This window comes from Phaseolus vulgaris, chromosome 8 (genome assembly GCF_051622355.1).
Source record: "Phaseolus vulgaris cultivar YP4 chromosome 8, ASM5162235v1, whole genome shotgun sequence".
Classification (NCBI taxonomy): domain Eukaryota; kingdom Viridiplantae; phylum Streptophyta; class Magnoliopsida; order Fabales; family Fabaceae; genus Phaseolus; species Phaseolus vulgaris.
The window spans coordinates 8,249,483-8,263,269 of record NC_143505.1 but is presented as its reverse complement, the minus strand read 5'-3'; the positions used below and the strand labels follow the sequence as shown (position 1 = coordinate 8,263,269).

Sequence of the window (13,787 nt, the reverse complement as noted above, 5' to 3'; positions counted from 1 at the left end):
TCAATTAGTTTTAAGCAAATTCATTCAATAAAATATAGAAAATTTTCAAAAACTATATTGTAGTAACGTTATATTTTCAGTAGGAACAATATGTTTTGATATCATATTAAATTTCAACATAATCAATTAGTTTTAAGCAAATTTTTTTCAATAAAATATAGAAAACTTTCAAAAGCTAAATTGTAGTGATCATTGACTAGGACATTCCATTAATACATGAAAAACTCTGATGTTCCAGTTAGAAATAATGGAATGAAAATTGGTTATACATAAATATATGATGTGAAGAATCTTATTATTAAAGACATTTGGATATTTGATCTCTTATACTTAAGTTTATTTTGAACTTAGCTTAATTATGTTCCTCTGCATGCGAATATCAATTTAATGCTAACAAATTATTTGAATGTCTTTTTATAGGAAATAGTCTAAGATTATCTTTTTATTATGGAAGGGTTTGTTCGATCGATATAAGTAAGATAGGATATGATCATTTATTTTGTTTTATTTTAATTTAATGTTTGTTAAATCATTACAATATAACAATTTTTTCTATCGGATTTTTTTATCTACTTATTAATGTGACTTTTATTTGATTGAGTAGCTCACTTAAATATGAATAAGAAATTATAATTTTTTTATCCTTCAATTTTTAATATCGCATAATTAAAGTTTATGGACACATCTAAGCATTTTCACTTATCAGAATTATTGTCTTTATAACTCAAATAATGTTTTTATCATTCGATAATACTTTTTTTCTATGATAAGTTACTTTCGTATCACTGTTGCTTCTCTTTTTATTTTATTCTATAATGTTCTGTTTAGGCTACTTGCTATGTTCTTTATGGAATTGGGTTTTATTTGATTTTGGAAAAAATAGATACTTGATTGTGGATTTACTTTGATTTAGGGAAGAATGACAAATTCATGATTACTTTGAACAAGTGTGCAAGTAGAAATCTGGGTTCCATGTAAATACTCATCACACGAATCAAAACAGTGTTATTGTAGAAAAAAAAATATTTTCATAAATATTTTCTTTCACTTTCAAATATTCAAAACTTATTTTAAATGCATTCTCATGAATTGCACACAATGGGGGTATTATAAAGTGGATTTTGGATTATTTTAATTTTAAAATCACCTTTTTTCTTCTTATGCACTAGTTAGACAAAATAGAGGATAAAGAGTAACATGAAATTGTAGATGAGACAATGATTTCGTATTTTCTTTAGTTTTTTTTTTACTATTTTTTATCGTATTATTATTGTGGAAATTCATAAGTTCATAATCTGGATAACTATATATTCATGGAAAGTATGTGAAATAATAACATATTTAATGTTAGAAGAGATGTTTATAGAGATGATAGGACTTTGTTTTTCTAATTTTATGACAGAATCATGTTGCAGTATGGTATTTCAATATAATCATGCATAAAAAAATTATAGTTAAAAAACGAACTACCTTTTTTTTTAAATTTTAACAAAAAAAAGAGATAATATTATCATTTGAACATAATATATATCTCCTACTATGTACCCTATCATGTTATCCCGTGAACATAAAACATTTAATACAATTAAAGTATATCTTGTCATATCCTGAAACATTCATGTTCATATCACTTTGTACTGATGATAGTTTTAGAGTGCAAAGACAATTATCTTCTCAAGACAAAGTTGTGTCATCTCATTAAACAAAACTAGTTTACATAAAAAATGATCATATCTTTTTAAAATCATATGAAAAAAATTGCATTTAGTTTGAAGAAAATGTATTGTTCATTATAAAGAGCTTCTAAGAAAGTAAAAAGCATAATTTATACCTACCCCTTCCATGCCAAGAAAAATGTCATGTGCAGAACTTGGAAGAGCCGAAACAGTGGAAAAAATGCATAAACTTTAATGGCACGACCACATTGGTTTGGAATTTACAAAGCTAAATATAATAACAAAGGATAGTGTGAGAAGGAGAAGTTGATAGTATAAACTGAGCATGGTTATCTCCATCTAGATGTTGTGATGAACTTGATTAGGGACATCAGGTTGATTATCCAAAGGCATGTATTGTGCCATAATTGCTCGTATTTCTGAATCCATGTATCTCTGCACATAATTATTTCAACAAAAACATTTACAATGAATTCTGGGATGAATATGCATAAAAATGGTGCCAACAATTTAATCAACAAGACTCAAAATAAATAAATGAAACTCAAAACTTGCAACAATCATACCTGGATTCTGTACTTGTAAAATGCATATCCTCCAGAAACAGCAACAACCACGATGAGCATAATCATCCAGATGCTCACCCCTGAAGCAGAATATGCTCCTGCATTTTTAATGATATCAAGAAATTGAAAATGTCAACAGCTATACAAAGAGTATCTGCATAGGTAAGATTGAAATAAAAATATTGAAGTCTTTGGAAATTATGTACAGACAGGCAGAATCTTAAACTTCAGCACTCAGCAACATACAAGAATAATACCTACAACACCATCAAGATAATGGAAAGCATACTAGAATTTTCCATTTGGTTTAAAATGCAATTATGAAGCTCACAAGCTTCTCAAAGAAAACCTTGACACTTTACAGATGGAAAAGGAAAGCCCAATGAAGCATTATCCCTTAGTTGAAATGCTCATATACAAAAACATCCATTTAGCAAGGCAATTTTGAAAGTGATCCAGAAAAAAGATAGAAAAACTAAATAAGCCTCACCTAGACATGTGTCATTTTCTCGTGAGTAGAACAAACCACTACCGCATTTGCACTCATAACTTCCCCAGGTGTTTTTACATTTGCAACTTGGGCATTGGCAGGCTGTTTTCTCTTGGCACTCATCAATATCTGCAGCATAATCAGAAGCAGAAATGTAAAAAAATGATTACTAACAACTGCAGAAATGTAAATCAAATCCAGCCACTCTGTTCCACCAAGAGGAACCACTCTCTCATTTGTGCTTATCATTTGCCAAATACTACAAAACCACCAAATTTATACCTTCACATGACTTTACTCCATCACCTCTGAACCCAGGAGGACATGTACAGCCTTTTCTGTAGTCATCCTGCATTATTAATGAAGAAACAAATGACAATGAATTATCTATCATATCAGTTTTACTCCTGTCCCTTCTAACCAAAAACATGCACAAAAGGATGACCGAGACAACTAACCAGACAAGCCGTGTAAGCCTTGCCACCTTGAGATCCCTTCCAACAACCACCATTGTTGAAGTCACAGCTCAAGGTTCCCGATGCTGTTAAGAAATTCAAATTCTCATGAGAATGAAGCGCATAAAAAATTGAAATTAGCAAGCTTCCCAACCTCCCCGACTCATAAACAAGGTAGAATGACAACCGTGGATAGAGATTAGGAGTGTAAATGGAACAAAAGGAGGTACAACTATAAAGACCAATTTGTTGGGATGATGATGATGAGTGTGCTGTTTGGCTTGTTTCTGGAATAAGTAGATTTTAAAATGTGTAGAATGGAGAATGAAGCAATTTATCTGAATTCAAGAACTATTTTACCTTCACAGTGGGTATATCCATCTCCAACAAATTTCACACTTTGTACTATAGGGCATTCACATACTCTTCCTCGGAAAGTGTCCTGTAATTAGAAAAACATAAGTAGATGGTTAAAACCAGAAGAAGCAGAGCCCACATGAAGTAAAAACCATAAAATGTGCCTGACAAGGTTCAGTCAACAAATACCCTGCAAGCAGTAATGTTAGAGGATTTTTCCTTCCAACAACCACCATTGTTTACCAAACACTCGTTTGTTTCCATTTCTGCAAAAAGTAATCAGTAAAATCATTAGCATTTGAACAAGATTGGATTTTTACATAGTCAGCTACCTACCAGTACACCTACGATTTTATCTGGATCAAAATCTACATAATTTCTTCAATAAAAATTGAAAAACGGAAGCATCAAGATGAAAAGGAGAAAGAAATTTTAAATTTTCACCAACTTTAGAGCTACCAAATAGAGACACTGCTTGGTGATAGATAAAGGGTAACAAACAATTCAAATCATTTGAAGCAGTTATATATAAAGCAAGCAACTATAGAAGCAGAAAAGAGTTCCTGATGTCACAGATGATTTCTTCTGAAGAAAGGGAGGGAGGGGGGAAGGTTCAAGGAGGAAAATAGAAATTAAAAACAAAAAGGTAAGGAGAAAAGGACCTTGAGTTAAGCAAACTGATGGTTCAGTGGTCTCTAGGAAACCTGCACAGAGTGCCTTGAGAACAGCGGGTCTTGACAACTTACCTAAAAGCAGTTAAAAAGACATATTATAAAATATAATATAAAGCAGCAAATAGAAGTCATCTAGAAAAGCTTCCTCGGACCTCTATACTGTCTGTCGTTTATAATAAGAGTAGGCAGTATTGTGACATCACCACGAGTGCCTTTGCCAATCTGCAACCCAATTTAGAACAAATTACAATACACTCATAAAACAACTTCATGGCCTAAATGAAAGGAAAACGCAACAAGAATAACATAAGTAAATGTTTGCATTTTAGAAGGCTAACCTGGGCATCCTGCTCAGCCTTAAGAACAGCATTTTCAACATCTGCATGGGGATCACCAACACAGTCCTTAATCTTCTTCAGATCAGCACCTGTAAAGTATACAGATTTGGGGGAGGAAAAATATCTTCATTAGAATGATTTGATAAACCTCTTTGAAAGAACATTTGAGATAACAAAAGAAAAGATAGTTTAGTTTACACTAAAAAATAAAATTTTTGGAAAAGAAACTATAATTAGGTATATGATTCTTTAGTTGGGTTTGGAATGATGACAGTGATACTTCTATCAGCGCAGATGCAAATTTTGGTTTGTTCATCCTATATATTATAGCTTCAACATTTCAGAATGTGTTTATTTAAAGGTTTGTAAAGTTATGCCTGGGAAAGAAAAGTTGGGAATGTGGCACTCCCATGTTTGATACAAGTTCAAAAACAAGTCCTGAGGAAAGTTAGAATACTATCTTGTTCTTAATCTTCATGCCTATGGTGAGGGTGGGTATGAGATGTTCTTTTATAACCCAACTAATAATTTTCATTTTCTGTATCTTGTTTCTCTTATCATTTGACTTTTTAAAAATATCTCCAGAAATATTAATTTTAATTAAACATATTTTGAATTTACCCGGGCATCATTCTCATTCAATTTTTTCTGAACAATGCCAATCCTTGGTTTATAATAATATGCCTTCCAACAAATGCCTCCTCAAAAAACAAGGCAATGCCAGGGACGCTAAATTATTAACAGAAAAAGATTGAAACCACGAAATTAAAAGAAAATATTGTTTGAAATTACAAGCATCATATGATTTTTCTTCTTGAGCAAATTTTTGCAACCCATTCAAAATCAAACACCAAACAGAAACAAAAGATAGTTCCGTAAAGTATGCAGAGAAACATGAACTGCCCAACGTACCAAGAGATTTAATAACTTCATCTGAGCATTCTTCTGTGTACTTGTTCTCTTTCATGGGGCAACGAATTGAAAAGTCGGTAACATAGTCCCACCACTTCCAGGGCCTTCCACTTTCATTTGCCACTTTATAGAAGCAAGCTTGGCGTAAGTTTTGAACAACAACATCTTTGCCATCATACCCTCTACTGAAATCTTGCTCGGGATCTGGAGCACAGTACCTTCCATTGTTTATGCATTGAGACTTGCACTGTTTGCTCAAGAGAAATGCTTCAGGACAAAACCAAGTTATATAGCGAGGTGTAAACTGAGTGAACCCGTTCTGCTCGAGCAGCTGAGCTACCCCTTTAAAGTCCTTCAGAAAATTAATTAGACTGTCACACTTTGGCCCACACTCGTCATTGCTATTTGTCCATAACTCATACTCAACTCTATCATCTGGATGCGGAAGAGCCTCTCTCCAATCAAGATTCATGTTAACCATGTCCCCATCAGAGAGAGCTTTCTTGATGCTATCCCCGAAGGATTTGCTGATAAGAGCAGAAGGAATACTAATATTGTCCACATAATCATCATTTGTACCTTTCCCTTCTTCAGGAGTGTCCATAGTGATCAATGTTTCTGCCTTGTCATCAGCTACAAGAATAGCTGCTGCTCCACCATTCTGTGCATTCCATGCCTTCAAAGTGAAGTAGCAATCTACAAAAATGGCCAGAGAAAAAAATTTAGAGGGTTGAAACAATTTTGCGTGGCTGTGTTCCTAACAACCTACGCATGGATATCAGCATGGTGACATACATTCTTGAAATAAAATAGGTATCATACCAGAAAAATGTCCTTTTTCTGTTTCTTTTGTAATGGTTCCACGACAATTGATACTTTATCCCTACTCCATCACCACACCCAAGACAAAATAGAGAGCGCAAAAATTAGGGCCTGTTTGATTTCCTTCTTATTTTTCAGTTTTAGAATCTGTTTTCTACAATTATTTCGTACTACTCAGCAATCAATTTCTCATCCAAAAACTAAAAACAGTTTTTAGTTAAGAATAGAAATCAAACACACTCTTAAACACAAAAGAAATTATGCATTATTTATTTACACTAGCATTCAATGCAACATTTATAACATCTTTTGCAGCAACTCCCAGTAAATTTACCAACTACAATAAGTAAAAAATGTTCCTAACTTACTAGAAAACGGCTATTCCTTATTCAATTAATTGAACAACTAACCAAACTTTCCATCTCATGCCATCAGAAACAAAAAACAAACAAAGCAATTCTGATCAACAACATGTTCAAAAATACCACAATCATATGCCATTTCCTTTTTGGTCCCTTTATGTGATACTCACAAAGTGGAGAAGAATTTAAAAGCGATGAGAATTTCACCTCCACGATCCACAAGAAGAAAAGTGGGGAACACTCCTGGCTTGGACTGAAAATTGACATCAGTGAAGTTGAGGCACCCCTTCTGATTCACCTTTGGGTATACCACAGAACCAACCAATGTTCCTCCATACTTGGGAACCCCAAAATTTCCAATTGCACATTCATATGTCCCCTTCAACGATGTGGGTGCAGTCACTCTCAAACTGTTCTTCTCCACCACAAACCTACCCACAGTACACTCCAATAGCAAAACCCAAACACACAACAACAGACTCAGTTTTGTGCCCATCTTCTCCTTCTCCTTCTCCTTCTCCTTCTTCTTCTTCCCGCACAAGAAAAGGAAGAAGATCAGGATGAACAGGTAAAACTGAAATTCAAAGTGCAATTAATGTAGAGCGTGATCAAAGGGCGAAGACCCAGATGAGAAAAATGAGAAGTGAGGCAGAAAAAAGAAGCTTTTGAGTTCGATGGAGGTTTATGGCGTTCTGGGTCAGCAGAGTGATGCGTGAGAAAGGAAAAGCATCGAAATCTTGAAGGTGTCGAAATAATGGGGAAGACGTGTCAGTTAAGTTCAACTGTAATAGGAATCATCGCCGTCGGAGATAAAAACAAACCAACCAAAAACCAAATATTATGGACAAATTTATTTATTTAATTATTATTGTTACTATTATCGATGCTTCTCTATATCTACATTTTCAGTTCTTAATAACTCTTCGAATTGTATTTTAAATTCTTCTATCACTTCTACTTACTATTACGCCTGATGTAAACGATTATTTTATGTGATTTTTACTTATAATAAATAAATAATTTTAACTTTATAAATTATATTATAATAACTTTTATTTTTATTATTGATAACCACGTTATAATTTAATAAAAAGATTAAAAAGATAGATGGAAAGAGAAAAATAATAACCAAAATTGGAAAATATCTTTGACTAAGAAACATTTCTAAACAAATCTATTGTTTGAAGATAATTCTTAAAATTGTTCAGCTTCAAATTCTATTTATATCTATAGAACATAGATGTTGTATAGTTTTACTCTTTATTGATGTTAAATTCAGTAACTAGTGCAACAATACATTATTAAACAATACAAGTAAATATAGTTAACTGAATAATATCCGAAAAAAATAAATATTAAATTAATTGTTAAACAAGAGTTTATTTACAATTAGTTATTCATCATTAAATTACGTATTCAAGTGCGACTTTGTCAACATCAATTTCAGAATAATGAAGTAAATAAGAATATGTAAAATGTGTTGTCCATGGACAGCGTTTGGCTTTGAAAAAAGAAGAAATATTGGGATTTTTTTATGCTCTAATGTGAATAATTTCTTTTAACATGATAAACAATTTCTTAATGACTAATTTTTTATTAATTTTTTCTAAAAATATAACTGGCCATTTAATAGTTTTTGTAATTATTTTGAACTAATTATTTGTTTTTATTTTAAAAATGCTTTTAATAAAACAAAATATTTTTTTATGTATTTATTTAATTTATCTATTTAAAAGTAAATAATTTAAATTAATAAATTTTATCTAATTTTTAAATAAATATATTCTAAAATTGTTTATTGATTTTTTTAAAAAATTTAAATAAACTTACTTTCTTTTTTATGGTAGTACTTGCTTAGTTACATTATGTTCATTAATTTACATTTTGACCTAAACACGTTGCCCTTAATATGATACATAATTAGAAGAGATCATTAATTATTTTTTGCTATAAATTAACAGTTTAGTACAACTAGCATATTAATAACGTATGATTGTTTTCATATATATATATATATATATATATTATGTTATTTAATAAGAGAAGAGATAAAAATCATTAAGTGGAAGATTTTACTTCTCTGAAATAAAAGAATATGTTATAAAGAATAAAATATAGTAATGATTGATGATTAAATGATAACAAAAATGTATTATTTTATTTTTTATTAATTCTTGATTTTAGATCAACAGATATTTTAATCTATACTATCCTTGTTTTAAAAAAAATATTATTTGTGTTAAAAACTATTGTTTTATTGTTCAAAGGAAAGATAAATTAATAATAAAAACAATTTTTATAAATAAAGTATTATATCATACACTAATCCATATATAATGCATACCCATTATTATATTAATTAAAAATTTATTTTTAAAAGTTACCCGAAAATTGAAAGTTTCTTTAACTTATATAATATAATGTTTATCAAAATTTATATTATCCTTAACATTCACCAAAACTAACCTAATATGAATTATTACTATTATTATTATTTTATTGTTCATTCTTATAAAATTTGACACAAAAAATTAAGACAACTTAATCAACACTTAGATTAAAACACTTCAGACTTTAAACCAGAATATTGTATAAAAGTACATTATTTTAAATATTCACCTACCAAAACTTACATTTTTAAAAGATTTCAACCATCATATTCTAAAATATTCCACTTATTATATCATTGATGGATTATTATTATCAATATAATCATATTATATAATTATTTTCATTATCTAATGTAATTATTATTATTACTATTATTATGATGATAAATATATTGTTATATATTGTGGTCATCATGAGGAGGTCTCTGCTATTGTGACTGTACCATCCCCGTCGTTGGTGCTAAAAAATCACTTCTCCTCTCTTGATGGTTTAGACACTACAGATGTGGGAGGTGATCCTTATATTGGTACGTCTACTGCCATTGTTGAACCTCAGAAGGCTAAATCTTCTGCGGATGTTAAAGCACTATCGTTGGACATGCAAAATCACTTTTCCTCTCTTGATGGTTTGGAAAATACAAATGTTCTTTCAAAATTTTGGGCTGATCCCAACGAGATGGAGGAGGATGACAGTGATACTGGAGAGGAAATAGTTTGCACTAAAAGAAAACCAGGGAGACCACCTAAGAAGAATGGTAAATCCAAAAAAACTGCTAAGGCAGTTCTCTCCACAACGTCGCAATGAAAGTCTCTTCATTTTTCTGGAATGTTAGAGGATTGGGAAACCACAAAACTGTGGAGATGTTGATTAGTTTACTCAAACTACATAAACCTCTTTTGGTTTTTCTTGCTGAACCTATGGTGTCGTACACTAATGCTTTTGAAGTTATTTTCAAATCTGTTAATATGCATTTGGTGGCTACGTCTCCTATTGTTAATAAAGCCGCTAAGCTTTGGTGTTTGTCGGTTCCTAATTTGGTCCGGAATTTCTTGGTAAATGAACAATTTATTTCTGTAACTTGTCATTTGCATGATAAATGTTTTAGTTTTGCAGGTGTTTATGGTGCTACCACATACGTGGCTAGACGGGTTTTGTGGAGGGATCTTAGTTCCTTCATAGGGCCTTGGTGTATTATGGGTGATTTTAATGCTGTGCTCTCGACGGATGACTGTAAAGGAGGGGTGGCTCCTAATCAAGTTTCTTGTAATGAATTCCTTGATTGGATTAATACTAATGACCTTTCTTGTATGCCTTTTACTAGAACTTGCTATACTTGGTGTAATGGAAGGAGAGGGCTCCATAGAATTCATAGAAGATTGGATAGGGCGTTATGTAACGGAGTGTGTTTGGATGAATGGGATTCTTGTACTTATCAGGTTCTTGTTAAAAATTGTTCAGATCATTCCCCTATTCTTACTAGTCTTGCTAGTAATTCTTTGAGGAAGGTTAGCAATTTTCGTTTCTTTTCTATGTGGCTTCAAGACGCTTCATGTATGAAGCTTATTCATGATTCTTGGGCTAATAAGGTTGTTGGTTGTCCTATGTTTATTTTACATCATAAGTTAAAAAGGTTGAAAGTTGAGCTACGTGACTGGAATAAAAATTCTTTTGGCAATGTTCACAATGCAGTTCTTCTTAAACAGGGTCTTCTCCTTGGTATTCAACAAACCTTAGAGACTGCTAGTATGTCTGATATTGATGGGCTTCTCTATCAAGAAAGGATCGCTAAGGAGGAGCTTGATCATGCTCTTCACTGTCAATATTTGTTTTGGAAAGAAAGGGCTAAAATGCTTTGGTTTAAAGATGGGGATAGAAATACTGCTTTTTTCCATGCTGTGGTCAAGAGGAGGAATAATTATAGTGGAATTCATCGTCTACGAATTGATAATGTTGTTACTGAGGATCCTACACTCATTGAGGAACATATTTTGGATTTTTATAAAACTCTTTATGCTGAGTCTATTTCTCATGATCTGGATATAGACAATATGGAAGATTTTATTGGTACTTATATTCCTGAGTTGGTTTCCTCTGAGGAGAATATGATGTTGATTAAGTGTCCTGATTTTTTGGAAATCAGGAATGCTGTTTTTAACCTTAATGGCAATAGTGCTCCTGGTCCTGATGGCTTTGGTGGTGTTTTTTATCATTCTTGTTGGGATATTATTGGGACAGATGTTTGTAAGGCAGTCCAACAGTTTTTTAAACAAAACTGGGTTCTCCCTGAAATGAACAGTAATGTGGTATCTCTTATTCCTAAGATTCAGGGTGCTGAATCTATTAAAGATTTCAGGCCGATTGCTGTTGCTAATTTTAAATTTAAGATTATTTCCAAGATTTTGGCAGATCGGCTTGCTCTTGTGGCTACCGGAATTATTTCTCCTAATCAGTATGGGTTTGTGCAGGGCAGACAGATTCAAGATTGTATTAGTATTGCCTCTGAAGCTATTAACTTGTTTTCTAAAAAGGTTCACGGAGGCAATGTGGCTTACAAAGTTGATATTCACAAAGCCTTTGACACTCTAAGTTGGAAGTTTTTACTATTAGTTTTGTCACGCTTTGGTTTTCACTCCTCGTTTGTCGGTTGGATTAGTACTATTCTCCGTTCAGCTATGCTTTCTATCAGAATAAATGGTAGTTTGGTGGGTTTTTTTCCTTGTAGTAGAGGTGTTAGACAAGGTGATCCTTTGTCTCCTATACTTTTTTGTCTTGCAGAGGAAGTTCTTAGTAGAGGTCTCTCAAAGCTTGTGAATGATAAGAAGATTCTACATATGGCTAGTCCACAAGGTTTTCTCACTCCCTCTCATATTTTATATGCGGATGACATTTTCATTTTTTGTAGGGCGGATAATAAGTCTCTTAGAAATTTGAGTAATTTTCTTAAAACATATGGTGATTTCTCTAGCCAATATGTTAATAATTCTAAGAGTAGTTTTTTCACCATGGATAATTCTACAAGGTTTATCACCAAAATTCAGCGTATTCTTTCATGTAGTCCTGGTTGTTTGCCTTTCACTTATTTAGGAGTGCCTATCTTTGTTGGTGCTCCAAGGGGTCGTTTTCTTCAACCTTTCGCTGATAAAGTCAAATTGAAGTTAGCTTCTTGGAAAGGTAAATCTCTTAGCATGATGGGTCGTGTTCAGTTGGTCAATACGGTGATTACGGGTCTTCTAGCTTATAGTTTTAATTTGTATAAATGGCCTGTTTCTCTTCTTAAGCAAGTTGAGCAGTGGTGTCGAAATTTTATTTGGACTGGTGATATTTTGAAAAAAGGTATAGCTACTGTTAATTGGGATACGATTTGTTCTCCCCTTGAGAATGGAGGTTTGAAAATTATTAACCTTCACCATGAAAATAATGCATATCTTCTTAAGCTTGCTTGGAACTTTGCTTATAGCAACAAGCCTTGGTCTTTGCTCTTGAAAGCCAGGGTCCTTAAATCAAAATACGAGTTTCGAATGGTTTATAGATCGTCATCTCTTTGGCCAGGAATTAAGCAGTTTTATTCTACTATACTTGATTATACTTCTTGGACTGTTGGTACAGGTTCTCTTATTAATTTTTGGAATGATAAATGGTGTGCTACTATTTCTTTAGCAAATATTGCAGGATTATCTGATGGTGCTAGTAGTTCGGATACAGTCTCTCAGTTTTGGACAGGTGCTGATTGGAATATTCCATTGTCTTTACAGCATATGCCTCATCTTTTTAGTCATATCAGGGTTAGGACAGTACAGGATATTCCTAATTGGATTCTAGATGAGTCTGGTCGTCTCACTCTTAAATCAGCTAGGACTTTTTTCTTGGATCCAGGGGTTTCCTGTGGTTGGGGTAAATTTATTTGGTCTTCATATATTTCGCCTTCCAAAACTCTTGTCCTTTGGAAAGTTTTTCATGGGCGGCTTCCTACAGATCAACATATTCAAAATAAAGGTTTGCATATTTGTTCTATGTGTACGCTTTGTGAAAAACACGAGGAATCTATTCAACATTTATTTTTTGAATGTGCTAATGCTTTGCGTATTTGGAGTTGGGTTCAACACATTTTTCCTACTTATCATTTCTCTAATAAGGATGATTTTCTTTCTTTTATTAAGAGTGATGGTAGTTCGTTGGTTAAATTGATTAAGCTAGCTGTGATAACTTTTTCTATTTGGATGATATGGCGTATGAGAAATTATGCTCGTTTTCAGGATAAGATTGAGGTTTCTAGGGCTATTTTGGTTATTAAAGATTTAACTTGTCTAGTGGGTAATTCGTCTAAAGCTTCAATGAAGAATGATATGTTCGATTTCAATGTGCTCAAGTTTTTTGGTATTAACACTCGTACTGGTAAAGTTTTACGTCCTCTTCTTGTTAGATGGGAGTTTCCTTCACCAGGCTGGGTTAAAATTAACACTGATGGGGCTGCTAGAGGGTATCCTGATCTTGCTACTTGCGGAGGTATTTTTCGTGGGAGTATGGGGGAATTTATTGGAGCTTTTTCTGCATTTCTTGAAGTTCAGACTGCTCTGGTTGCTGAGTTTTATGGGGTTATACATGCTATGGAGGAAACTCAAAAGATGGGGCTTACTAATGTCTGGTTGGAATGTGATTCTGCTTTGGTTTGTGCTGCGTTTACTGCTAGGACAACTGTTCCTTGGATGCTTCGTAATCGATGAAATGCTTGTCTTACTTACTATGG

General features: G+C 32.6%; 1 protein-coding gene across 1 annotated transcript; it reads right to left on the bottom strand.

The window, feature by feature from the left end:
- Positions 1-1,735: 1,735 nt before the first annotated feature.
- Positions 1,736-7,504, bottom strand: LOC137823557 (vacuolar-sorting receptor 1). Its single transcript, XM_068628743.2, has 12 exons — positions 6,860-7,504; positions 5,469-6,164; positions 4,557-4,645; positions 4,371-4,440; positions 4,207-4,290; positions 3,734-3,810; positions 3,548-3,629; positions 3,191-3,273; positions 3,015-3,081; positions 2,733-2,861; positions 2,243-2,340; positions 1,736-2,111 (listed from the first exon to the last, which is right to left on the bottom strand). The coding sequence occupies exons 1-12, from the start codon at positions 7,146-7,148 to the stop codon at positions 2,016-2,018; spliced, it is 1,860 nt and encodes a 619-aa protein (XP_068484844.1). The 5' UTR covers positions 7,149-7,504; the 3' UTR covers positions 1,736-2,015.
- Between the last annotated feature and the right edge of the window lie 6,283 nt (positions 7,505-13,787).

Bases quoted from the DNA above. Each gene is read 5' to 3' on its own strand.
- LOC137823557 (XM_068628743.2), bottom strand. From the start codon at position 7,148: ATGGGCACAAAACTGAGTCTGTTGTTGTGTGTTTGGGTTTTGCTATTG. The intron at 4,441-4,556 runs GTTAGCCTTCTA...ATTGGGTTGCAG, and splicing joins AGGCTGAGCAGGATGCCCAG to ATTGGCAAAGGCACTCGTGG. The intron at 3,811-4,206 runs GTCCTTTTCTCC...TACTTTTTGCAG, and splicing joins ATCAGTTTGCTTAACTCAAG to AAATGGAAACAAACGAGTGT.